We start from the raw sequence: 25,287 nt of genomic DNA on the forward strand, positions 1-25,287 counted from the left end.
AAATAAAATTTTGAAAAATATGAAGACAATTCTAACATTCCCTAATAAACAAACTTGAATCCATGTAGCTATCATATACAGGCAGTTTACCCTATATAAAATAATAAGATATACTATTAGAAATAAATTAACTCCAGAGTACAGGCAGTCCCTGAGTTACAATGGAGATCTGTTCCTACAGCTCGTTGTAAGTCGAAATTCGGCATAAGTTGGAATCATGATAATTGTAATAATAATTCAGCTCAGGGTCATATACAAAGCAAAGACAATACAATAGATGAGATAAAATCACAAGGATGATAATTGGCAATAAATACATACATAAGTATATAAATAAATAAATATGTACTTAACATTAAAAAATTTATACAAATGAAAAAAAAAGTGAAGAGTTTCTTACCTAAACTGGTGTCATAACTTCGGAATTTCGGTGTATGTCAGAACCAGATTTTTTATTATTATTTTTATTAGTGTCGTAAGATCAGAACAACATAGGTCGAGACCGTCGTTAACCAGGGACTTCCTGTATGTACTTATACTTTTGCCAAACATTCTATTTTTTAGGCAATAAGTAAATGCAATATATAAAAGATTAAATTGAATTCTCATATAAAATTAATTTTCCACTTAACTCCAGTACTTATAATTAGCCACCTCCCAGTCACAAGCTGTTCCCACCAACTTAATCCCTCTTAAAAATAAATATAACATCAGTTGTCTCCAGCAGCCATCAGGGTTGGTAATTGCACTCCCATTATAAGTTACAAATTCGTATTAAAAAATTTATTTTGTCTGGAAGAAAATACATTTGTTCAACAACAAACCAATTACTGTACTTATAATTAGCTCAATTTAAGTGTAAAGGATCAAGCTGTGATAAATCTGTTAATTTCGTCATGCTCTCTCATGTGCTGATATAGAGGAATTTCTCTAGAGCCAAACTGACATAATCCCAATCACCCCTATGGAGATATTATGAGGAATACATGCAGTCATGGTGTTTTGAAAACTTATTAGTATAAAAACACAATCTTTGCAATGCAGATCATCACATATTACCATCGAACCTATCCACAATACAGGATGTGAACATACTACAGTCAAATGATGAAAATATTGCATTTTAGAAAACAATTTTTATGTTTATCAATCAGGCTGCAAAACTCTTTCCTATTCATTAATTCTTCACTCTTCCATCCAAAATTATTTTCTGTAAAGCAACTGTGGGCCCAAATTGGATTGTACACATTAAAGACTCCTGTTATTTATAATAACTGTTGAAGATCACTGAGCAAAGTTTGTTGGTGACTTAAAACTAGATAACAGTGTGAAACCATTATTGCTTTGAAGATAATTTTATAGTCATTATTAGTAAATCAGTAAAATTTAGTTATCTTGTCATAGACAGGGATGCAATGACAAAAACTGCTCGAGATGTTTTAAAAACAGGACAGCCTAAACTGTCACTTGCAGCCTAAGGGTTAAGAGGGATAGAGGCATCCATGATTGGTGACAACAAAATGGCTAATAACAAGAGTGGGTTTGTCCTGAAACAAACCAAGTTAAGCACCAAAACAATGAGAACAGCATTAAATATCAATACTGTTGTCCCAAAACATTGAAATGAAATTGATTTAATTACTGTAATATTATTGCATTAGTGAGATAACACCTTGTTTCCCTTTTACTTTATATCATAATGAATGAACTGTTTCACAAAACACTTGATAATCCTAAGCTCAAAAACATGCCCAAGAGAGTAAAAATACAATAATAATAAGTAAACTTCTTTGGATGCAAGAGCAAATCAGTAAATTAGTCCCATAATGAAATAAACAAAGGAAAAATGATTCTCAGTGTATATCATCAAGAGAGGAATGTGCTTGAAAAGTTCATTACTTGGTTAAGTTCATGCAAATTACCAGATAGCTTACTATATTAAAGCAAGTGCACAGTATCAATCTAAATTACAGTATGAAAAAAACAGTACGGTGACACGTTGTAAAATTATGCTAAAGTCCAGGTTGCAGCTTGCTGGGATGTCTCACCTGAGTCCAGTAAAATCAAGCTAGAAATCCCCACACAATGACTATCAGATGTCTTTGATGGAACATAAAGACAACCCCCAATAAACTGCAACCTTCAGAATACTTTCCTTCATTCATCCAGCTGCTTCTACCCAAAAGCATTTCAAAAGTGGTGTAAGGTAACATCTCGCCAGTTTTTCATGGCATGAATACGTGACGTGAACGAACTCACCAGCTCCACGATTTGCATTCCTGACATCAGTAAGAAAACATGCCTTAGTTGCTGGGAGGAACTTGTAGGGTGATATACCAGAAAGGGGGGGGGAGTGTTACACAGTGGCCAAAACTTATGAATGAAGAATTACGCACAAGTGGTTGAAGCTCCAGGGATATTCATGTGTAATGTTTAAAGTACTCTGATTCTAATATCAGAATTTCCAATGATTCTGAGTCTGTTAGAATTATCGTGATAGGACACACTGCTCTGCATGTACACAAAACTGGGAATACCGGCAAAGACAAAGAAATTGTGTTTTAAACTTTATAATTTTTCAAAACCTACATCCTCATAAGCAATAGAAATGGGTATGTTGCACCCAACATGAAAAAATTACATTAGATATTACAGCAAAGTAAAACTAGCTTTGATTTAATTATAATAAGAAAATTCTCTGGGTTAAATTAACTTCATAACATATGCTTAATTAAACTCAACATAAGCCCCAAGCCTACTTAGAAAAGTCAACAAAGCACCAACTTAATAATTACCTAATTAGAATATTAAAAATCCATTAAAAGATGCGTAAAAATTTAACGCTTTTAGCACAGTTTACATGGCTGAAGGTTCACAAAAGCTGTAAAAGTCTAGTCAAAATAAATAAGCTGCTGTTTTATTGTTAACTGTTAAAAAAACTGATTTATTGAAGCATATCATTACAGTAGACAAAGGGTGAGCCTTTTGTCTAAGAATGATTTCACAATATTCAAATACTACAGCATTATATAATCCCTAGTTAGAATCAGAGCCTTGTCAACAGTCCACATAGAAAAGGCATCAAGCGATCAAACCACATACACACACACACACACACAAAACAAGGAACTACTGTTTCACATCAGGTGCTCTTTTTGCTTACAGTGCTGCTCAGCGTGAGTCGTTCCCGTACACCATGGCAGGCAGGCTGCCATAACTTCGACTTTGTCGTAACAACCAGCCTCAACTTCGTTAAACAAGAAAGGCAAATGATAACCATTAGACTGAGAGAAGAGATCTCAATGTGACTGAAAAGGGAGTACAGTTACAGAAGATTGAGGGAAACTTGTCTCGCTTTCGCGTTGACAAGGGCGTCTCGCAGTTTGACAGAAGAAGATGCCTTGCTTGTTTTGAAACAAATAAAACTCCAGATATCAAGACAAAAAGCCAATGAATGCAATGGTCTATTACATTCTGTCTGACATAAAACATAATTTAGGTAACATGAAAGTAGTAATTACCCATAAACGTATCTTGATTGGGTACAAAGCATCTTTAAACAGAAATTTCAGGCCTACACCATAATAAAATTGGAAAAATAGAACTTTCTTAAAATCAGTAAACACATACATCTGAATGTCAAAATCTGTTCTCTATCAAGATACTTTCCTGAGTTACTATACACTACAAATGATTAATGTGCATTTACAAAACAATGTACCTAAAACTTGATTCACATTCTGTACAGAATACTTACATAAATGTGCCACCTCTTTCACATATGTGACAGCTAATTTCTTCAATATATCTGCTTGCTGGTCATTGAGAAAAAGACCCATATAATTTGGCGAGATGTACTTATCAAGTGTTAGGGACGAAGGTAATGCTGGCATGATACTGTGAACAACTTCTTTCAGTGCGGACACCAGAACCTCACAGTTTTCATCATTTGACTGAAAAGAACGTTAAAATATATTAAACTAATGTTATTTTCTCAGGTATTACAGTATTACTTTTAGAAAAATAAAACAACATTCCTTTATTAAACAAACTACAGATTTTGTTTTGCGTGAACAAAACATTGCCTAATCTGATAACGGATCAGTATTGACCTTTGAAACTTGAAACAAACCATTTTGTGGTTTTTTCACATTGACTAAGGCTTTTGACTTGCATCGGTGTTATCAATATGAGATAAGTAAGCTACATAGTATGGACGACAGCACTGAATCTCTCTCCAACATATGAATTCACTCCAAGAATAAGTCTAAACATTCAAGAGGGAAGGAGTGACTTCAATGGAAGGCGATGACTTGTGTGTACAAAGCACAAACTTTGACAAAATATTTTTATGAGTTTGCAATAAATATAGCATTGTCTTAAAAAGCTGAATAAGTACAGTGCTTAAACAGAATGGTAATCTAAGTACATAGCTTTTCAACTGGAGAGATGTTATCAGCCTAGAGGGTGCTGCGTCCAAATCCATTTTGGTATTTACAAACTACTGAACAGACATAAGCAGTGCAGTATTCGAATACAATAATCCTTCACTCATCCGGATTAACCCTTAAACGCCGAGCCTCTATTTACAAAAACGTCTCCCGTATGCCAGCGGCGTTCGGGAGTTAGCGACGAAGCGGAAAAAAAGTTTTTTTTTTAAAAATCACAGCACGCTTAGTTTTTAAGATTAAGAGTTCATTTTTGTCTCATTTTTTTGTCATTGCCTGAAGTTTAGTATGCAACCATCAGAAATGAAAAAAATATCATTATCATATATAAATATTGAAATATATGACAGCGCAAAAAAAATTTTTCATATATAATTTTATACAAATCGCGCTGTGAGCAAAACGGTTAAAGCTAACGGGTTATTTTGTTTTTCTTTGTAATGTACACTAAATTGCGATGATTTTGGTATATAACAAATTGTAAAACGATCAAAGCAACACAATGAAAATATTATTACAAAATGATGCATGAATTTGTAACGCTCAGACGTAAAAAATGTTTTTTAAAAAATTCACCATAAATCGAAATATTGTGCTAGAGACTTCCCGTTTGTTGAAAAATGAAGTTATTTGATTGAATTTTACTAGACTGTAAGTGTTTTAGCTTACAATTGCAGTTTTCGACCATTTCGGTCAAGTTAAAGTTGACCGAAAGTCAAATTTTTCTATTTATCGTGATTTATATAAAAATATTTCAAAACTGATAAAAGCTACAACCATGAGTTATTTTTAGTTGTATTGTACATGAAATTGCGCACATTTTCATATATAAAACTTTATGTAACGACTAATATAAAACGGTGCAAATATTACAACAACGTGACGAAAGAATTTCTGAGATGTTCAGCCGAGTTACCGTGAGGACGTAAGGAAAATGTTTTTTAAAAATTCACCATAAATCGAAATATTGTGCTAGAGACTTCCAATTTATTGCAAAATGAAGGTAAATGATTGAATATTACAAGAATGTCAGAGTTTTAGCTTACAATTGCGTTTTTCAACCATTTCGGTCGAGTTAAAGTTGACCGAAGGTTGAAATTTTGGCAGTTATCGTGATTTATGTGAAAATATTTCAAAACTGATAAAAGCTACAACCATGAGCTATTTTCTGTTGTATTCTACATGAAATTGCACACATTTTCATATATAAAAGTTTATGTAACGACTAATGTAAAACGATGCAAACATTACGACAACATGACGAAAGAATTTCTGAGATGTTCGGCTGAGTTACCAGCGGAGATGTAAGGAAAAAGTTTTTTTTTCAGAAATTCACCATAAATCGAAATATTGTGCTAGAGACTTCCCGTTTGTTGCAAAATGAAGCTAATGATTGAATATTACTAGAATGTAAGATTTTAGCTTATAATTGCGTTTTTTGACCATTTCGCTCGAGTTAAAGTTGACCCGAAAGCTTGAAATTTTGGCAGTTATCGTGATTTATATGAAAATATTTCAAAACTGATAAAAGCTACAACCATGAGTTATTTTTGTTGTATTCTACATGAAATTGCGCACATTTCCATATATAAAACTTTATGTAACGACTAATATAAAACGGTGCAAACATTACGACAACAGGACGAAAGAATTTCTGGCGCGGACGTAAGGAAAAAGTTTTTTCAAAAATTCACCATAAATCGAAATATTGTGCTAGAGACTTCCAATTTGTTGCAAAATGAAGGTAAATGATTGAATATTACTAGAATGTAAGATTTTTAGCTTACAATTGTGTTTTTTTACCATTTCGGTCGAGTCAAAGTTGACTGAAGGTTGAAATTTTGGCAGTTATCGTGGTTTCTGAAAATATTTCCAAACTGATAAAAGCTACAACCATGGGTTGTATTTTGCTGTATTTTACATGAAATTGCACACATTTTCATATATAAAACTTTATGTAACGGCTAATATAAAACAGTGCAAAAATTACGACAAAATGACAAAAGAATTTCTGAAATTTTCGGCCGAGTTACCGCGCGGGTGTAAGGAAAAAGTTTTTTTCAAAAATTCACCATATATCAAAATATTGTGCTAGAGACTTCCAATTTGTTGCAAAATGAAGGTACATGATTGAATATTACTAGAATGTAAGAGTTTTAGCTTACAATTGCATTTTTCGACCACTTCGGTCGAGTCAAAGTTGACCGAAGGTTGAAATTTTTTGTAGTCGACGTACGGTACGTCCACTTGGCACCCATCAGACAATTTTAGTCGACGTATGATACGTCCAGTAGGTGTTTAAGGGTTAATAGAGCCAGGGGTTTGTCGGATAATAGCAAAATCTCTCCCTAGTAAATTACCCAGTTCAGTAGGCAGGTAGCCTATCTGTGTTTACCCACAGCCTACCATGGTTTTATGACAATAATGTATTTTTATACAGTAATTTCCTTATCAGTTGTTGCTAAAAGAAACGAATGTATTAATGGAATTATTTTTATTTTTGTACATAACTGTAATCTGGGTGTAAAAAGGTAAACTAACATACTTTATGTTAAAGTAAAATGGCTCAAAATCACAAAACAGCTGTTTCCCGATTTGTTTGTTTATTGATGTAAACATGTCATGGTTCTCTCTCTTTCTCTCTCTCTCTATACAAGAGAATATTTTATTGCTGTTGGTATTTCATATCTAATCACTGTAAAAAATATTGAAAATACAAATTTCATATGTAGGCAAGACAAAACCAAACTGGCTGTAGCAAGTTCACCGACGGCATGGAGTATGTGTGTGCATAGGAATATACACTATGCACACAACTGCATTTGTCTTTCAGTTTGAAAGAACAAAAAAATGAGAAAATACAGTAAAAATATATACAAGAATACTTTAGTATAAAATATATACAAAAAAGTAAAGGGCATGTGCGTTACTGTGCTTAGACTTCAACGTAAACACACCTAAGCTCTCTCTCTTTCTCTCTCTCTCTCTCTCTCTTGTAGCCTATGCCTATGACTGCATTTATCTTCTTGTTTGAAAAAATAAATAGTATTGAGAAAATACATTAAAAACATAAACGAGAATACTGTAGCATAAAATATATATAAAAAAGTGGAGTGTGTGTGTTACTGTACTTACTTTCGATGAAAGTAAACATACCTCGGTTATGAATATCTGTTACTGTAATTCAACAGCATGATATGAAGACAAGAGGCCCATAAAAATACTTTATACATTGCAACCATATATTACAGACACTTCTTCTATGTCCCCGTTCACTGGTAAAATATGGCCATATTTTACCAGTGAACAGGGACACAGAAGAAGTGCTCAAAATATATGGTTGCAATGTATAAATTGTGTTTTTATGGGCCTTTTATCTTCATACCTCAGTTATTATGCTCTCTCTCTCTCTCTCTCTCTCTCTCTCTCTCTCTCTCTCTCTCTCTCTCTCTCTCTCTCTCTCTCTCTCTCTCTCTCTCTCTCTCTTAGCCCAGTCAGACGATTGCATTTATGTTTTGGTTTGAAAGAATAAAAAATTAGAAAATACAGTAAAAATATAAATGAGAATACTGTAGCACAAAACGCAAATAAAAAAGTGAGGAGTGTGTGTGTGCATGTGTTACTGTACTTAGACTACTATGTAAACACCTTGGTCATTGTTCTCCCTCTCTCTCTCTACCATATCTCAGTATTGCACATATCCTTTCATAAAATGTGAATTACTGTATCATAAATATAAAAACACAAAGCTGAACAAGCTCTATCCTGGCAGGTCTACCTAGCCCTCTTCACCCATCCAACACTGCAGATTCACCCACCTAAAACACCCCCTTCTCTTAGCCTTCCTCTACACAGTCTTACCAACCATCCTCTCCAATGGAGCCAAACCATCCAACCAGACACCCCCCCAACCATGGAAACTTCTCTAGGCCTCCCCCGTCCTGCAAAGCCCTTTCTCAGTCAGTCAGAGTGTAAGCAGTGTTACCAACATTTTCTTGACGTCACACAGCATTGCCAACCATCGAAGGGCAGTTTTTTAAAATCTTCTGAAATATTGTTTATCTTTGGGGCCTTGATCCCTGGTCTTGGTGTGTCGGTTAATGTTGTTCTGAATAATGGCAATCCAGATAATTGAGGGATTATTGTATACACAAAAATTAAAAGGCATACAATCTCAATTAGGGATTAGTAATTGGCATTTTAAACATGGTAGTACTATTAATATTGAACACAAAATACACTTGCATAAACCACAGTTTTTACTCTCTCCTTTTACTAGACTTACTAATTAGAAAACAGCCTCCTTTATACCAACTATGAACCTTAAGGACAAGAAAGGTGAGTAAGGGTTTCTACCCTTACACAAATTGCCCTAACACTATGCAAGACAAATTAAATGGAAGGCTCTTTCAGGTGAGTAATTACCTGAAAAGAGCTTGACTGGGATCATTAGACTACATACATAGTTTATTTTTGGGGGCATTTAGCTTGAGTAAAATAAACCCATACAAATACACTCTGCACGCAACTTCAGGTAAAATTCCAAGTCAATTGTAATCACTTCAAAAAGCACAATACAGTACTTACTTTGAAAAAGGAGCAAAGTGTAATGTGTGGCACAAGATTATGAGCCCCATTCCATCCACACTTCTGTAGTGACTCTACCCAAAAATTTTCCACTTGTTCATGAAGGTGACCAGTTGGACAAAGGTACACAACATATTCTCGTGGAGTATCTAGGTCTAGGCATGTATCATTAACATGTGCGAGTAGCCAGTCTGAAGCAAGTTGTACTCCTCTGTGTCCTGTTGCTGCCAGGGCTTTTTCTCTGAAGAATATATAAAAATAAATTGCTGTATAATTTACCAATATGTGGACAATTAGCAGTGACCTACAAATACTATACAATATATCCTGCTAAAACAGTAGTTCAATACTAATCTTATTATTCAGCTACAGTTTCCTCAGGAGCATGAAATTACTGTGATCTTATTTAAAAGCAGTGATGATGATTTTCAAGAGAATACATTGTGTTAGGACCATGACTGCTAAAAAGCCAAGTAAAAATCCTGTAGATCTTATTTAAATACAAAATACAGAAGTAATTTGAAACCACATCATATGAGAGAAATAAAAATATTGGGGATGCTGACAAAATCTGAAGAGAAAAAAATCAGCATTCTATCAACAGTCATGCTCCAAAACACAAAATATCTGAATAGCAAGACAAATCTAAAATTTTCAAAATTCTGTTTCCTAACATAAATAAATCTTCATTCTACATGAGGCTCAATCTACCATGAGACAGTGAAACAGATCATCACATACTGAAACAGTTAACTTAAATTGTACAAAAACTAGTTACGGAAGAGTAGGTATGCAACTCCATTAACTGAATCATCTCAAATGGGCTATGTATACAGTACTGAGTCATATCCTTTCTTCAATGCAAAGTTTAATCCTTAATAGATGACACTGAGTGGAAATTAATGAAAACCCTTGAGTTACAAAACGCTTAAAACTTTTGAAAAACTCTGGAGTTACGAAACATTAAAATTGTTGAATATTTATTCAACAATTTGATGAGTTCCTGCACAAATATACTCATCTGCTATATTTCAAATTTACTTCACTGGCAAACAGAGGAGACAACAGAAGAATTATACCACTGAATAAAGAATAATGAAATCAAAAGTTAATTGGTTATATGGAACCTTAAAGCTGCAACTCTTAATACTCTATAAACTATTTTTTTTATACAACCCAATCACTCATATCATGATTTTAGGGTCAATGAAATTCCACAGACATCAGTTATTTGTTTAAGAAGCAAATGGCAGCCAGTAGGTAGCTATGCACATACAGATCAACAGATCCCCCATTTGGTTACTGTCTCACATTTTACACAGTCTACCAATTAACTGCAAGACACCTGAGGTGTTGGGAGAAGGGAACTCACACTATCAGTAAAAGTCTGTAGGAAAAAATGACTTTACCTTTTAAAAACAATGAGCCCTTATTCATATGGAACAAGCCTGGGATTGATATTAGAAATCAGACCCACTGCTCTAATAGGAATATGTTGCCAATAAAACTGACTTGCAAATGATGATGATTATTATTATTATTATTACTGTATTGTTATTATTGTTACATCCACAGAAAATATCCACAGGTGTTCATTCGAAAGAAGTAAAAGGAGGTAAAGAGAAAAAAGGGAAATATTGTGAAGAGAGAGGAGATTAGTTATTAGAAAAATGGATAAATTAACAAATTAATAAACTAATAAAAATGTATAAATTATTAAAATACATGGAGAATTGTATTAGGGTAGTAATACATTGCCTCCTGGCTTGACCTTCTTAAGTTCCAATAGCACAACATCCTCTGGGAGGTTATTCCACAGTCCAACAGTGTGAGGAATAAAGGACCTCTGGAACTGAGAAGTTCAACAGCAAGGCACATTCATTGCATACTGGTGCTGCGGTTCAATGCATCTGGTTGCTCTCACCAGGAAAAGGGGATCAGGGATCAGTTGTGAATGTGAAAGATCTCTGTTAAAATACTACTTATGAAAAATTGGCAAACAAAAGACAATCTGTTGATGGTCCAAGTCATAACTGCTAATATTAGGAAACAGAAACCTACCATCATGAATCACTCTACTTAAAAAAGACCACAGACCAAAAGCAGAAATGATTCACAGCACTAACCCAATATCTAAGGCTTAGCAATGAATAATCCCAAAAGTGCATATCTTGAAGGATGCCACAATGAAATGAGAGATGACTAAGGTAATGAATATAAAAAGTACTGAATTTAAAGCCTGAACTGAAGAAGGTACCACCTCTTTTGCTGCTATTGCAGGTACTAATGAGAATGACCCTACCCACCTCTAAGTTACACTTCCTGTATAAAATCTCACAAATGTTTTGCACCTCACTGTTCTAGCCATTAAAACCAAATTAATATCAGGATTTTATGTAAAATAGGAGGGCTTGTATCTGTGGAAAAGCACATAAACAATTCAGTCATTTTAATTTCCATAAAAAATAGAATTGTTCAAATACTAAGCTCAATATAATCATAGCTAAGTAACCTACAACAATCACTACAATAAAAAACAAATGCAGACCACAGTCATATTTGTGGCAGATTGATATGTTAATAAAATAAAGCAACCCTACTCGCAATGATCATGAGAATGCAGCAAAACAATTCACTTACGCTCTATGCTTTGGAAAACCCATCTGTAAAAGTATCTGAAGAGGAGACAAATGCTGTCTTGATATTTTGGTTGGTGTAGGATTTTTGCGAGGTGGTAATGCAGCCATTGTATACTTTGAAACTGAAAGAGAATAAAAGAAAAAAATCATTACATAGGACTATAGTTAAGAAAATCATAAAAGCTTCAGGCGCAGTCTCTGTCCAAGAGCTTATTCAGTTTTGTATTACAGAGAAATGAAGTTTTCATAATAAAACTAATATTGAAATAATTACCTGAACACCTCAATTCGCCCTTAGTCCCACTAGCCCGAACAGCTCTCAATTACCAGTCCCACTAATTAGAGGGAAATTTTAACAGCCAGCGTTATCAACGCTGCAGGTAAAATCTTGTCACTTGAACTACCAAAACAAATGGTTGGCAACACTGATACAGGTGTGTGCTGACACTCCTACCTTCGTCAATTGCTTTATTCAAGTTCAAAATTGACGTGGGGAAAATAGGGTGGGAATCATTCAGGTGTTCAGGTAAGTATTACAAGATTAGTTTTATTATGAATGTTTCATATTGCAATACACTCCCTGAACACCTGAATTCGCATGATTAACAACATTTAGAGGAAGAGGGATCAATTCTATTGCATGCCCCTTTGTACAACTGCAGAGATGGTAGCTCACCAATCTGCTCTGTATAGGATATCTCTCTAGTCATACACTCACCATATCAATCAATGCTTTCAGTGAAGAGATATGTGGGAAAGTACTTTGATCGTCAGTCACGTCAGTACTGTCTCAGTCCATCGACCTCCCATGTGGTTCTTCAGAACCTCTCATGTAAGGAGGAGTATGATGAGCCTCCCATGTGGCTATTCAGAGCCTCTCATGTATGGATGAGAATGAAGCAGTGTGCAGAGCCGCTGACCCTCCGGGTAACCCATCTAGGTTGAGGATAAGGCCCAATGACTGACAAGCGACGAGGTATCTCAGCGCCAACAAAAGAGCCTAACCTACTAGAGCACCCCCTTGGACTCTCTTAGGGAGACTATCAAATATTAAGATACTTAAAACGTACTAAACCTAAGTTCATGTGATTATACTATCACTGCTGCCTAAGATTCTAAAGACTACAAGGAATTCCACTATCTGGTTAACCTAAGAACCTCTGAACTATGAGAATACCACCTCAGCTAAAATGAACACACCCTAGATTACAGAGTTAGCCGCTACACCTGGACTAAGAGAATAACCCTCTGATGAGGCGAAATCAACGTCTCTTAAGTAAAAAGAAGTAAACACTGTGACAGACTTCCAAGTGGCCGCCTCCAGAATAGAAGACACTGAATAATTCCTTAGAAAGGAAGATGAAGTGGCCATACTCGGAATACCGTGTGCTCAGGGTAAGACAGAGTTTAAAGACGACGAGAAGAACCCGGAGAAGCCGGGAAATCACCTTCCTCAAAAAGTAACTAATCACGTTCTTTGACAGCGGACGGGAAGGATTCCGTGGACAGACAAAAAGTGTACGAGGACGGAGTTTCTCAACCTTTGACAAATAGACTTTTAATGCTCCCACATAGGAAACCCGCCTAAAATGCCTGAGGCTCACCCACCCTTCTAGCTGTAGCTAAAGCAGTAAGAAAAAGCACCTTCTTAGTCAGTTGTCTTAACGTTAGATCTTCCATGGTTTCAAAAGCTGGGGAACGCAAAAATTGAAGTACTTTTGACAAATCCCACGGAGGGGTCCTAGTCAGCAAGACACGACGTTCAATCTTAAAAGAATGTAATAAATCATGGATGATCTTACTACTTGAAATTTCGGGAAGATGGATACTAAATGTACTGCTAACATTGAGTGGTAGCTAGCAATAGCTGAATACGAAAGACCCTTGACTTTCCAAAGGAATAAAAGAAAGTCAGCTGTCTTAGCAATGGAAGATCTAGAGATGGAGTGACCTTCCTTACGACACCAACTTCTATACATTGTCCATCTGACCTGGTAAAGCTTATGGGTTGACTTTCTCAAGCTGAAAGAAAGCTGTCTAGCCACAGCTTTATAGAGTCCGGCCTGTCTAGCTGCTCGCTCAACAGTTGCCATGCAACTAGGTTCACCACGTGAGGGTTTGGATGATAATGGTGAAAATGCAGCTGTCTGAGAAGATTTTTCCACATGGGTAAGAACACCGGAACTTCCGTGAGGAGCTCTAAGAGTTCCGGAAACCAAGGGCGTTGGGGCCAGCAAGGAGCTATTACAGTCATAGATGTCTTGACACTCTCCCGCAATTTCCTGATTACCTGATGAATGAGACTGAACGGAGGAAAAGCATATGTCTACATGTGACTCCAATTTTTTAACATCACATCGGTGCCTATCGACATGGGGTCCACCACTGGTGAGAAATAAACCGTAAGACGATGGTTTAATCTTGTCGTGAATAAGTCCACAGTTGCTGGCCACTTCTGGAGAACCTGACATACTACTTCCTGAGCCAAAGTCCACTCTCCCCCCAATACCTGACGAGAGCGACTTAACAAATTGGCCAGTACGTTGAGACTCCCTGATACAAATTGGGGAATAAGAGACAGATCTGAAGGGACATAGCCGTCACTCTTTAAGAGACCCATTAAACCTGACAACATCCAAAGAGACTGCGAAAGAGCCTCAGTCTGATTGCGCAACACATCCTCCAAAGCACCTGCTTCCCTAAGAGAAATCCCTACAAATCAAAACGACGCCGGAGACCTAGACAGGATTCCCTCAACCGATTCGTTGAGTGGCAACCTGACACCTGCCGAAGAGTTACCTCGAACTGAATAAATCCACTACATGACCGTCCGCCTCCTTCAAAGACTGTCTAACCCGACGAACCAAACCAGCCCATACAAAAAAGGAGCAGGAGCTGGCTTAGTGGCATTAAAAGACTCAAATAAAGACTGATTTATTGAATGCAGTTGTTCCTGAGCTCTTGCTTAAGGGTACGAAGAAGTAACATACTCAAGCATACGTCTGTAATTGTTACTGCTAGCAAGAGGACACTCTAAGTCCGCCAGAATCTCCTGAACTTCCGGATGAGAATCCTGTTCTGCAAGTCCGAACGGTCTGAGACAGATGAAGGAGGAGGAACTAAATGAAGCCCAGATGAGAACGAAGAGTCTGCAAACAGACCACCATAACCAGAATGCTGAACCCCAACACCTAACCTGGAGCTGAATTCACATTGTTGATTCCACCAAGAGGAAGAGAGGGAGGGACTGAGAAACCCAGAGCCGATCCCACATTGTTGCCAAAGGGAAGACGAGTGAGAGGAGCTGAACTCACATTGCTAAACCCTGGGGGAGGATGCACAAACCAAACCGCTTGCGGCGGGACGGAAGAAGATGAAGAGAAAGGAGGGAGAATGAAAGAGGTAGAAGCTACCCTCGGAGGATCCGCAGCGGAAAATGCAGGCGATGCCAGCCGCAAACCGCTCAGAGAAAGTACCGCAAGACCAGTCAAAACAGCGGAGCGCAAACCCGAACCAGAAGCGACAGGCAAACCCTGTGAAATACCTGATACTACCGGAATACCTGCTTGATGCGGAAGCAAGGGGTTGAGCATACCCAAAGGGTTGGAACATGAAACGCCTGAGGCCAAATTCTGCCGAAACTGCATTTTCACCTGTCCGGAAGATCCTCCTACCGAAGAAGACTGTACTGAGGAAGGAAAGGCGGAAGACGGAGGAATAGCAGGCAAAGAAAGAGTTACCTGAGAAGAGGAAATGCCAAAAGTCGAAGAAGGAGGGGAAGTGGAAGATGCGGAAGCTGCAGGAAAGACAGAAGAAGAAGAAGAAGCAGCCGAAAAGGAGACTGAAAAAGGAGCAACGGAGAATGTGGGAGCGGAAGATAAAGCGACAGATAACCCCGAGGAAGAAGAAGAATCCTTAGAACGAAGGGACAAAAAGTACACAGAATCAGCCCCTCCTTGATAATCCTGAAGCATATCGGACATGAATTCTGGATACTACTGTGTCACCTACTCTCTAATGTTAGAGACACCATTCAAAAACAACCTCTCACCAAAAGTCTCTACCCTTTTGAAAGACCCAACAAATCCGCATTATATTCCGCCACGTCCAATTGCCAATCACGCAATGAAGGAGTAGGATAAACAGAGAAGGGGGAAACTAAAGTAGAAGATTCTGAAACAGTCGAAAGAGAGTTAGGAGCTGAAGCAAAAGGATTCTGCCCCACAGGAACTGAAACACTGATTTGAGACTTTGAGCCAGATCCAAACAGAAGCGATGAAGGTGAAAATTTTGCAGGAGCACAAATTCCACTCGACCCCGAAACCGGAACCCGTCAAGGAGAACGACTCTGCACAACTGATACTTTCCCCTCACTACCTAACCATCTTTATCACGCCTGGATCCTGATCCTGACTTACATTATCAACATTAAATTTATCATCAACACTACAAGGGGGTTGGGGGATCCTTCCTTATCTGCTCTGTACCAAGGGGGCTGGCAGAACCTACCGACTCGGAGGCTTGCGGTTCTCCATTACCTTCAGCACCCGTTAGGGCTGGTTCTGGAACAGGCAGGGGAGCTGAAAAGGAAGAAGGATTAGACATCCTCACACTGCTACTATCCCTATCTGAAAATTGTTAAAAAAGACTAGCTATTAAATTTGTCATACTACTTGCAATCCTATCCTCAATCTGCTTGACTACCTCTGAACTCGCTAAATCTTTCGACTGATCTGTAACAGAAGCCTGAGACACTTGAGGCAATGAAGAATCTGACCGCCGTTTGCCCCCAGCCAACGACTTGCGATGACGAATGTAATTCTCCATCTCTTCTGCTGTCCAATCGGAGCAGTCATTGCAACGAGTCTGCTCATCACACTTAACCTTCCTACATACCTGACAGACTGAGTGTCCATCGTGTCTCAAGGTACTCATCCATCTCTTGCAGGAAAAAAAGGAGCGATGAGTGCTAACATCCACAGTCGTAGGGGCAGTCGCAGTCGAAGCCAAAGGCGCTGAAGTAGAAGGTGAAATAGATGACTTGTCCCTGATGACCAATCGAGACCGGGAACCGGCGAATCCAAATCCAAAAATGTTCCACATCGAAAATATCCAGAAAAAGCTCAGCAACCAAGCAGAAGACATAAACTCAGGAGAAAAAAACCAGTAATTACAATCCAAGTTTTCACCAGAAATCCAAAATACAAAAGAGAATTCGGGCAATAGGATTAAACCTCGCCTTGTGGAAGGAAACAACCGTCCAGCAGCGCGAACAAAAAGCGTTGCCAACCGTTTGTTATGGTAGCTCAAGTGACAATATCTTACCTGCAGCATTGGTAGTGCTGGCTGTTAAAATTTCCTACTAGTGGGATTGGTAATTGAGAGCTGTTCAGGCTAGTGGGATTAAGGGCAAATTCAGGTGTTCAGGGAGTGTATTGCAACATTGCATTTAAATAGTTTTAACAATGTACGGTAACAAAGAAATACACATTAACCTTGGGAATAAATGTTCAATCACAAATATAGTACATAAAACCATGGTCTCCTTTGTCCGATTCACTTTTCATATCTTTCATGAGCAACTCTTCCATTTTTACAAATTAATCCTTAAAATACTGTGCTAAAACAAATAAACATATGCTTGGTCTGCGTAATCAAACAAAATTTAATCTGTCCTATCAATATACAAACCTTTTATTGCACTTATGCTTACATCAAAAGTATAGTTAGCGATTCTCAGATTTGTTTGCATTGCAGGAAGGAGCTTTAGTCGAATGACTGATTACTTATACTCTTATGGCTTTGATAAGTACTAATGATCATGGTATGCCCACATCTCTAACAGCTAACAATCATCTCCCACACCTTTCTTCACTAGCACAAAAGCTCTTCTAACCCTCTGTTCCAGAGACTTTAATCCTGGGCACATTCTTCCTAATCATTAACTTTGCAATGATATACAGTATACCGTATCACACTTCACACAACTGAAATCATCTTCCATCTTTACTATTCTTTCTTTGTATTTCAGCCTCCCAGATTTAAGGAAGGCTACTATCATAAACCTTCGCTATGCAATATTATAACTAGCTGTGGAATAATTTGCTCAGCTTTCTAGGTCAGGTTAGTTAAGGGTTGGGGGGGCATTCAGTGGAGTGCTGGCACCCACCATGTAAGAGCCTAGACCCTTAAATTAGGTTAGATTTGGGTGAGGCATGATGTATCCTTTCTCTTGTAATTTGTTCTATGGGTTTTGGTCCTACATATAAGGTAGGCAGGTCCAGAACTAAATAGGTAAGGACCTGGTGCCCTAGGCTTTGTTAGGTTAGGTTATGATGCATCCAACTAGGGTCCAACTTACCCTATTGGGAGATGGGGAAAAATAAAAACATACAGTTTGTACCACAATAATGGTTAAAAATGGATTAATAACAAGATAGCCAGCAGGATAATTATATTGTTTATGTATCTGCCTAAGAATTCAAGTAATACAGTAGCTTGGTAATTCTAGAGGAAAGATCAGTGGGACACCATGATTAGCACCAGCCTCTTAGTGATAAATGCCAAAACATACCCAAAAGGGAGTAAAGTTCTCACAAAATCTTCGTAAAGTTTTCAAGTCCTCTCATATGTACTGCATTACATATGCCTTGTTCAGTAAAAAAAAAAAAAATGTATTAATAAACGATATCTTTGTATGGAACTCTTCTGTAGAATCACTGGGTCTAGTGTCTAAGGTTATATTAGGTTAAATTTTGATGCATCTAACAGGGGTCCCATTTAATTTAAAGATCTGGGAAAATGAGGAAAAAGAACGTACAGTTTGCACCTACAATAATGGGTAGAAATCACAAGATAAGCAGTCAGAGAATTACATGGCTAGAGTATCTTGCTAGAAATTAAAATAATGGGGTAGTCTGCAGAACGACAGGGTTACCTCTGAACGGAAGCTTAGTCCATTGTCTGACAATATGGTTAATCTTTATGGCTGTTCAGTGCATCTTGGGCAGAGGGCCCATGACTAAAAGAATTACCCAAAATGCTAGCCAAGGAAACTACTTAGTAATTTTATAAAATTAATTTAATGACTGAGAACATGGTTAATTTTTATGGCCATTCATTCTACCTTGGGAAGGGATGAGTGTAGAAAAACAGTACCAGATTCCCAGATGGAATGCCACGTCCTGTTCTAACCAGACATTATCTTCCTAACCTCACTTACAGTGCAGTGCCCTGACCTGGCCAGGGGACATCGACCACCCTGAACCCGCTCCCAAGTAGCCTAGTGATAGAGTCTGGTCCCGTCGTTCTGCAAACTAGCCTACCCCTAGGGTATAGGCCTAGGGGTCATGTCTGAAAGAACAACCCAAAATGCTAACCAAGGGCAGCAATAATCTTGAATAATTTAGAAACTACTTATTAATTTAAGGAAATGAATTTAATGGCTGATAATATGGTTAATTATGAGGCAGTTAACCTGACCCTGAGAATGGGGCTAAGGATAGTTTATGGAAATCGAGTCCCCACCCACAGACTTCTGCAAGATACTAATTACTCCATAATTACTTACTTCGTGCTTCTGTTTACGTGCATACGATTAAATGTATGACACTATCTATGTACGGTTACTTTTTCCTGTCGGTAATGGGTTTCTTAGCACTTTGACAGCCGCGAAGATTAATAGTGCATATACCAGATTCGAGGTTGAAAACGTCTACCCTATGGAATAGGATACGGTTTGTTTATCTTATTTTATGATGATTCTCGTTCTGGTACTGATTTCTGTTTCCCGTTGATGAACTGGACTAGAGTAATTTATTTTTTCTGAATACTACTTGGCCATATCTTAGTGATATTCTTGTATTTCACCAATAATAATTAAGGGTCAAACTGAAGACTACTACTGCACCTCTTTGGTTCGGCAACTACTAGTTTACGTGTAAAATGGGCGCCATGTTTAGTAACAACCCTTTCGGATGAATATAAAAATCCAAACAAAAGACAGCACATATCGTAAACATAAACAATGACATAAACAAGAATAAACAAACAAACAAAAACAGTAATATTCCGGTCGGCGGCTGACGAGAACCAGGCCGCGGGTAGTTTAGTTTTCCCAAGGACAGTACGCTCTTTGAGATATTATTTTCACTTTTATTTACCCAGCCCTCTTCTGTAGATGAACCCAACCTCATAATGATCTGTCAGTCATCACATATTAACTGTTACCTAATGGGTTTACCTAAACTGGATCCAGTAACTTAGATTCATGCCTGTAAGACAGTTTCTGACAATTTCTGTCTCCATTTCCATCCAGTGCATCAGTTACCTTTTTTTTAAAAAAGAAAATTAAAATTATTATCTTATTTGTATCAATATTTGGGGGTATAGGTTGATTGTAATTGTCTAGGAAATATCATACTCCCCAGGTATGTTTTGCCTTTATAATAAAAACTGTGTTGTTTAGTCAGTGAATTCCCTTTTTCTACTCAGTTACTGAAGCTTTATGATAGATTTTTTTATTTCTATCTGGATGGTGTCAGTTACCATGAATAGTTGAGATTCTAGAGGACTTATAACAATTCTTTATTCACACGTTCCTGTTTGGAATGGCCTTTTGCTTTCATATCTGATGCCTCTTCTATCTTAGTCTCTCCTTGATATGAGCAAATTTAAAGTACTGTATATATAGCTAACCTAGTTTGCACAGCTATTGTTTACGTTAAGTCAACAAAGGTTATCCCTAAAACAAGTGCCAAATAATCAATTCTTGGCCTCGAACTGCTGTTTATAAGTTCATCTTGTGTGTAAATGGAGTCTATACTTATTTACCAATGGGGTTGTCCAAGGAGTCTGTTTAAAAAATATGCAGGTATATACATCATAATACATACGGGTATGCATAAGAACTGATATTGTTATCTACTCATATTTATTTTTAAAATTTATGAAAACAATTACGAGGATTGATTTCAATATCATAAACCCATTACAAATAAATCAATGTTTAATTTTGCAGGGTGGAACTCTGAGAAGTTCTATGTTTACATGGCTATGTTCAATTCTGTTCTACGATTAGGGTACCACATAGGATTGATTATGTGACCCCAATGACATTGAAAGACGTAGTGTTATCTGTAATGAATAGAGATAAATAAAAACTAATTATTTATCTTTATATGAGGAAGCTAGCTTTAAAAATGATCTTTTAAAGTGTTTAAATTTCGGTAAGCGTTGTTAGACAATGTTTATGCATATCAACGCAAATCACAGTAACTAAAAACATGAATATTGAATGCCTTAAATCACACAGATAAACAATATGATTGTTAAATATTAGACATTACTCAATTCTATTATTATAAATTATATATTAAGCATGAAAAATTGATGTAGACCGCATTGTGAAATAGTGTTGTACTCTAATATTTAATTCTCCCACGTCGTCAACATCCGCACGATCTGCCTTTGGCACATGCTTAAACGTAAACATTTCCCTAGTGCGATTTCGTCATGGCTGGTATTCTATTCGAAGACATTTTCGACGTGAAGGACATCGATCCCGATGGCAAGAAGTTTGACAGAGGTATGGGAATTTTATTATTTTGCTGTTTTGAGGGGAAATGGGCATTGTAATGAGGTTGCTGAGGGGCATTTAGCCTGGGGTACCGGTAGGCTAACTTGCTCTGGCATAGGGTAGGCTACTATAGAGGTCGGATTGGTTTATGATAGGTGGCCAGGTGGAGATAGTTTTTGGTTTGCCCTTGTTATTGATGGGGGCTGACTACTGACTGGGGGTTATAAACTGTCGCAGTAATACCAAAAATCATTGTAGAACTGGGCCTTACCCCATCCCCTTCTTCGAGTCTAGTCCTGGACATGGCAAGGGTCACGGCGAACTCTGGGGGTCCAGGGGGGGGGGGAAGCTTCCCTGGCCAGGTCAGGGTACGGAATCCAAGGTTAGGGTAGGTAGAGGTAAGTCTGGGTAGGTCCTATTCCCTCAGAAATGTCTACTAGGCATCTAGTAGCACTAGCCCCTGACAAAGCATTAGCTCTGAAGATGGTTCTAGTTTTGTCCTCATTTATGTGGGCAGACTGTAGGTAATTCTAAGTATTAGCTCCACACCTGTGTTTACCTTGGAAACTGGTTTTTTCTACACTTTTAGGGCTTCTGATACTGGCGGTGCATTTGTTTGTTGTCTGCCAAATGGAATGTCCCTTCACTGTGTCTAGTACTGGCCCGGGGGCGGGGGGTGGTACCCATACGTTAACAAGTTATTGCACTTGCTGGACGGGATATGAACCGTTCCAAACAGACTTACCTGTGCTCTGTCTTGTGAAGATTGCATATGGAAACCCCTTGTTGGATGGACTTCAGGGGTTAATTACAGGTTAATTACATTCATGTGACAAAAATTAAAGGTAAATCCATAATTAGCAACCAAAAAACTGTAGAAAAAGCCAAGTTGGAAGGAAATCGCCGCTGCGGAACTACTACTTAGATCTACCAGACTGTAGGCCATGGGTTAAAAACTATCTCAGAAGTTTCCAAAAGTACTGAGGATATTTGTAGAACAGGAACCTACCATTCCAGTCGAGGGCACAGTTCCCTAGGTAAGGTTAGGTTAAAGGAAGGCTAAGTTAGAATGTATGAGATTTTTCTGCAATTGTTAGCAAAGGAAATAAATACTCATCCTGTCCTGCAGAGGCTCCAGTGGTTGTTTATGCCTACATGTTTTATGGTATATATCTATTTAGGCTAAATAATTTATTGTGTTTAGGCTAGCATATCCTAAGGTTTGGTGAGGGCGGTAATGCTGTGATAAGGTTGACATAGCTTATATCTCCCCAGTTTTGATGTAGGCTAAATAACACTGATGGTCGTAGAGATAATGATTAATATTTTTTTTCTTCTTCATGGAAGTGAGATGTAAGTTATTAACAAGCAAAATGAGCAATGCCAATTATAGGAATGAAGTTTCGTTGCATTCTGTTGCACATCTTTTGTTACGTACATAAGGCCAAGTAAAGGCCATAGGTTTAAAATTTAGGTGCTCATTGACATAAAATTTAAATTATACTGGATGTCACAGTTGAACTATACTTAAAAGCAGGCTTACCTTAGACTTTACTCTTCTTGAAAGCCAAGGGTTAACATAAAACCTTTAGGACTCTTAGAGAAAACAGCACTTTCTTTCCCTTATTGTTTTTTACTACACTGTTTACCCTGTTATCCCATGTCTTAGCAATAGGTTTGTCTCTTTTTTTTTAGCCAATAAAACCGGTTTCACGTTGTGCTGTTCATACAGATTTTCAGACTTCTTGTACTTTTCCATCCTTGCCTACCTTCATCAAAGACAGAGGCTGTTGGTCTTGAGTGATTTTTATTGGAAGTAAACAAGCTAAATAATAAAACTTTTGTTACTTTATAACTGATTTATTAGGTTTATGGACTAAACCATTGCCTCAATGCACCAGCACGAGTCTGACTGCACCATGTATCATGGTCCGAATGCACCAAGTAGCCTATCTGGTCCCAATGCACCACTTCGTAATTAAAGTGCATCTTTCCTTGTGGTCCCAATGCACTAACTTAGGCAAATTCACATAGCTCTTGCTCTTTGGGGAACTATATAGGCATCTGTATTCACTTTGCAGGATTATTTGCTTTGATATAGTGAATAATTTACAAAGTCTGAAACAGTAAGAATATTACAAAACCAACAGATACATTATGCTATGAGAAGAAGATTAAAACTAACCAATTAAAATGCATTATTCCTTATGGTCTCAATGCACCAACTTATTCACTTAGGCTAACACCTGTTCTTTGGGTAACTATATAGTTAACTGTATATATTTACTTTGCAGGATTATTTTCTTTGATGAAATGAATCACATTATGCTATGAGGGAGAAGTTTAAAACTTTACTACCTTCCTAGGTAGCTACCTCTTAATTTAAACTACAAGCCTAACTGTTTCTGAATAAAAATAGAATAATACAAAACCAACAAGACACTTTAAGACTTCTGCCAGAAAAATTTATATCCTATAGACTTAGCTGGAGTAAAGAAGATAAAATAAAAGGATGAATGATATAAAAGCTTTAGTAAAGAAATGACTCTTGATTCTTTAAATTGCATAATAACCACTGTTAACAAGCAAAAAACTTTGAGATTTAACCAGACAACAAGCACATTTTTATGCAGTGTTGTGCATTCAGACTAGGCCTGTTTACAAAATGGTGCATTCAGACTAAGTGGTTGGTGCATTTAGACCAGGCTGGTGGTGCATTCGGTCTAGGCTAATAGTGCATTCAGGCAATGGTGCATTTTGTCTAGTTTCCATTTATTGTGAGTTTAAATTTGGAAATATTTGTATTATAACCTCCTTAGGTGCAAAGACCATCACTGTTATTGTAAAAAAGTACTTGACAAATTCACACCTACCATTGATGCTAAAGGAACTGGAGATGGCTTGGAGAATAGTACATCATAGTTTCAACTCTGCTCTTGTGAGAACTGTGAGAAGGGAGGCATGAGATGAGTGGAGAGATGTAGAGAATAAAGCATAGGAAAGACGTGAGTGGCAGAATTTCACAGACCCATTGCATCAAACTGTCAGAAGTGGTGATGATGATGTTGGAATTAATATTTTCTTCTTGGCAAGTACAATTTGTGAATATTCGATCTGATAAAGAAATAGTGATAAGTGAGCCTCCTTCACTCCATTTGTTAACATTCAAAGAACTGCATGTAGTAATACAGTAAACTCCCCATATTCGCGGGGGGTTTACTGTTATTACTACATGCAGTTCTTTGAATGTTAACAAATGGAGTGAAGGAGGCTCACTTATCACTATTTCTTTATCAGACTGAATATTCACAAATTGTACTTGCCAAGAAGAAAATATTGATTCCAACATCATCATCACCATTTCTGGCAGAGTTTGATGCAGTGGGTCTGTGAAATCCTGCCACTCACGTCTTTCCTATGCTTTATTCTCTACATCTCTCCACTCATCTCATGCCTCCCTTCTCACAGTTCTCACAGGAGCCGAGTTGAAACTACGATGTACTATTCTGCACCCCCCTGCGAATAGCTAAAATCCTCGAATACTTAAAACCCCTCTAAAAAAACACTTAGAATTGCCTGTTTTGATAGTTTAAACACAAAAAACCCTTCTAAAAATGCTTATACCTGAGTATTGTAATAGCTTTATCACAAAAAGTGCATTTAGTCATGAAAATATGAAAATACAGTAATTAGTGAATATTTCTCAGTGAAAAATACCACAAATGGGCAAATTTTCAGCAAATAATGGGCAGATATGTTCCACAGAGAAATCCACGAATAGTGAGACCGCGAATACGGGGGTTTACTGTAAATAGATTAAGACAAATTCCATACAGTGTATTTCATTATTTGAGACAACCAGTCCTGTGTTTACTACAGCTTTGATCTATCATGCTGTAAAATACAGAAAAATTAATGTGTATAAGTAAAATTATATAAGGTAGATTGGAAGGGTTACGGGTCTCATGGGTAGTTAGGACATGGTGCCCTGGGGTAGGTTAGAATGTATCCATGACATGTTTTTTCATTTTTTTCC

The 25,287-nt window shown here is 37.4% G+C and overlaps 3 protein-coding genes across 8 annotated transcripts in view; 1 reads left to right on the forward strand and 2 right to left on the reverse strand.

Moving 5' to 3' along the window:
• Window positions 1-19,603, reverse strand: part of Epp (Ecdysteroid phosphate phosphatase) — a 52,488-nt gene extending 32,885 nt beyond the window's left edge. For 3 of the 6 annotated variants that reach the window (XM_067088331.1, XM_067088330.1, XM_067088332.1), the window contains exons 1-4: window positions 19,245-19,603; window positions 11,676-11,796; window positions 9,036-9,276; window positions 3,758-3,953 (exon numbers count right to left, since the gene is read on the reverse strand). In XM_067088331.1, coding sequence (XP_066944432.1) covers window positions 3,758-3,953; window positions 9,036-9,276; window positions 11,676-11,782 — 544 coding nt within the window. In that variant the 5' untranslated portion in view covers window positions 11,783-11,796; window positions 19,245-19,603. Of the gene's footprint in view, window positions 1-3,163; window positions 3,248-3,757; window positions 3,954-9,035; window positions 9,277-11,675; window positions 11,797-19,244 lie in introns of all 6 variants that reach the window. The other 3 variants (XM_067088328.1, XM_067088326.1, XM_067088329.1) reach the window with 2 other exon arrangements.
• Window positions 12,539-15,648, reverse strand: LOC136829589 (uncharacterized). The gene is made up of 4 exons (XM_067088436.1): window positions 14,871-15,648; window positions 14,665-14,752; window positions 13,666-14,227; window positions 12,539-12,610 (listed from the first exon to the last, which is right to left on the reverse strand). Exons 1-4 carry the CDS (start codon window positions 15,646-15,648, stop codon window positions 12,539-12,541), a joined length of 1,500 nt encoding a protein of 499 aa, XP_066944537.1.
• A 1,497-nt stretch (window positions 19,604-21,100) lies between the features above and the next one.
• Window positions 21,101-25,287, forward strand: part of Rpb8 (DNA-directed RNA polymerases I, II, and III subunit Rpb8) — a 450,933-nt gene continuing 446,746 nt past the window's right edge. The window contains exon 1 of the mRNA XM_067088334.1: window positions 21,101-21,260. Within this exon, the coding sequence (XP_066944435.1) occupies window positions 21,188-21,260 (73 nt within the window). The 5' untranslated portion in view covers window positions 21,101-21,187. The remainder of the gene's footprint in view (window positions 21,261-25,287) is intronic.

The sequence above is a fragment of the Macrobrachium rosenbergii genome, chromosome 44 (genome assembly GCF_040412425.1).
Source record: "Macrobrachium rosenbergii isolate ZJJX-2024 chromosome 44, ASM4041242v1, whole genome shotgun sequence".
NCBI lineage: Eukaryota > Metazoa > Arthropoda > Malacostraca > Decapoda > Palaemonidae > Macrobrachium > Macrobrachium rosenbergii.